We start from the raw sequence: 2,582 nt of genomic DNA on the forward strand, positions 1-2,582 counted from the left end.
CGCCTCACTGCTCAGGGACCCTGTCCTGGGACCTAGGAGACAGAATCTTCCATGGGAAAGGCACCTGGGTTCTGGGCCAAAGGCCGAGGACAGTCAGGGAGGAGGAAGGACCTGGAAGTGTCTGCCTTCACCCCGACCCCGTCACCACCGCTGGCTCTCGGGCTCTGAGGAATGACCAGGGCCAACCCCCCTCCCCGCCCCAAGAGAAGAATAAGCTGATCCGAATGTCTCCCTGTGTAACCCTCCACCCCCAGCTAAGCCCCAGTGCACACACAGGCCCTAACTGGCCTGGATTGGAGGTTTACCCCCCTCCCACCAGAAGAAAAAAGGAGCTGGAGAATGACATGGAATCAAGGATACATTTTAAAAATTGTTTAATGGAACATAAACTCCTTTAGAAAAACATTCAGCCAGGTGATAACACCCATAGAAAAAAACACCAATCTTGTGTTTATCTTTTTTTTTTAATTTGGCATTTGTTATTTGCATTTATATTAAAGCAAAGTGCATCTTTTATTTTTTTCTTGTTTATACACATTGCACAATACATAAATAATGATGTTTATAAAACGTCTTTATATTTACAAGTAATAATATATTTATATATAACATAAAATACATTTTTTCTTTAATAAATCTCAGGTTTTTTTTTTAGGAGTCCTTTCTCTCTCAAAGCACTACAATGCTAAATTTCCAATGAGAATGCTTCTCTTGTTCATTTAAACCTTTGTAGTTAGAAAAATAGCTTATGTCAAAGTCTAAACATGCTCACTGAGCTAAGAGCAGTGTCAAAGTATCATACGAGTGTATGAGTTGTAGAAGAAATGAAAGAAGTTAGGGGTCGGCCCGGGATGGTACCTAGAGTTAGGATGGACCAAATCCTTCTCAGTGGGAAAGAGGGGGAGACAGGGGGGCCCTCCCCTGGCTGGTCTGACTGCAGAGCTGCACACACAGGCCGGGAGGGGGAGGAAAGTGCTGAGCTGGTTTTCTGAGTGAGTGGGGGGGTGTGGGGGGAGGTGGGTAGGCAGGGACCTGATGTAACCAGGGCAGGGGAGAGGCCGAGAGCCTCGGAGGGCATCAGGAGGGGCGATACCGTGAGTTCCAGGAGCAGAGGGCCAATGAAACGGACAGGACGGGGCAGCAGGGTGGCCGGAGGGGGGCAGGACGGGCAGAGAGAAAACACTGGATGTGGTCAGCCGGCAGCCCATGTCCTCGCAGGGGCGGCCACTGGACCCTCTGAACACGCCCCAAGGGCATTGAGAGGCAGGCATGGAGAAGCACGCACATGTGTGGGGGACCTTCCCGCCACCTCCCACCCACCTGTCGTACACACACACACACACACACACACACACACATACACACACACACACACACACACTCGCTCCCGACAGATGGCAATGACCACCCTGAACCCCTCACTCAGGGATGGCGATTTTTCTTCGCCTCTCTTCCAGGCAGGGGTGTGCGGGGCCCCCCACCATGTGTCCCCCGCCCCGCTGCCCAGAACCCTCCAACAACAATCCTTTCCATAAGCTAATTTCTTGGTGAACACAAACCATGGAACCGAGGTGAGGCGAGAAAGGGCGGCAGGGTGGGGTGGGGTGGGGTGGGGTGGGGTTGGGGTTGGGGACGGGGACAGCGGCCAGAGCCTGCAGGGGAAAGCAAGCACTCGGAGGAGGACGTTAGCAGCAAAGTAGTGGAGAGCAGGCGGCTCGGCGCTCCCTGGGCCTCTCCCCGCGGCTACCGGCTGTTGAAGATGACCTCCAGCCAGCACGGGCAGCTGCTGATGAACTGCCGGGTGTAGCACTGGCCCCAGCCCTTCACGAAGCTGATCTGCACGGTGAAACCGGTCCAGGGCTGCTGCATGAACTCGTGGTCGTTGGGCCGCTGCAGGCTGTAGGCTTTCTCGTAGTCGAACGCCTTGATGGAGAAGCCGGGGAACACTTTGTGGACCAACAGCGTCCTGGAGTCCGGGTTGTCCAGTGTGGCTGACTTGATGAAGATGGGGTAACTACTGCGGTTGTAGACCCACACGCCGTCCACCTCCCGCGTGAGCTGGATGCCGCAGCCGATCTTGCTGCGCACTTTCTGGACCAGCTGACTCTTGTTGTCCGAATTGAGCTGTCCGAGGCAAAAGCCGTTCCCCTGAGGTAGATCATAGAAGATGTCCAGGGAGGGCTCCTGGACGCAGTAGAGCCGCCCCACGCGCGTCTTCTCCTCCCAGTATGCCACCACGCACCAGTGTGACCGATCCCCACGCTCCAGCAGAAGTTGGGAATCTGCGGAACAGAAAAGAGGGCGTGGTGAGCGAGGGTGGGCGAGGGGACCACCACCGTCCCGGGTCCCCCGGAGAGACACGCCTGCCCGCACCCCCTCTCGGGACAGGAGGGGGTGACGGCAGAGCCTGCGGCACCCACATCCGATTGGGGCCCAGAGTCCCGGCACAGGCGCCCAAGTGGCTGAAGAGCAACCAAGTCAGCAAGCCTGGGCACCCTGCCCGGTCCTCATGCCAGGGCAGTGGGCCTGATGTGTGTGTGTGTAGTGTGATATCTCTGTATATATCTCTATGTGTGTGCACG

The 2,582-nt window shown here is 55.5% G+C and overlaps 1 protein-coding gene across 2 annotated transcripts in view; it reads right to left on the reverse strand.

Moving 5' to 3' along the window:
* Positions 1–1,397: 1,397 nt before the first annotated feature.
* Positions 1,398–2,582, reverse strand: part of SMAD7 (SMAD family member 7) — a 28,226-nt gene continuing 27,041 nt past the window's right edge. Inside the window, exon 4 of one of the 2 annotated variants that reach the window (XM_056138116.1) lies at positions 1,398–2,282. In XM_056138116.1, the coding sequence (XP_055994091.1) occupies positions 1,744–2,282 (539 nt within the window). In that variant the 3' untranslated portion in view covers positions 1,398–1,743. The remainder of the gene's footprint in view (positions 2,283–2,582) is intronic. The other variant, XM_056138115.1, reaches the window with a different exon arrangement.

The sequence above is a fragment of the Sorex fumeus genome, unplaced genomic scaffold, assembly GCF_029834395.1.
Source record: "Sorex fumeus unplaced genomic scaffold, SorFum_2.1 ptg000128l, whole genome shotgun sequence".
Classification (NCBI taxonomy): Eukaryota; Metazoa; Chordata; class Mammalia; order Eulipotyphla; family Soricidae; genus Sorex; species Sorex fumeus.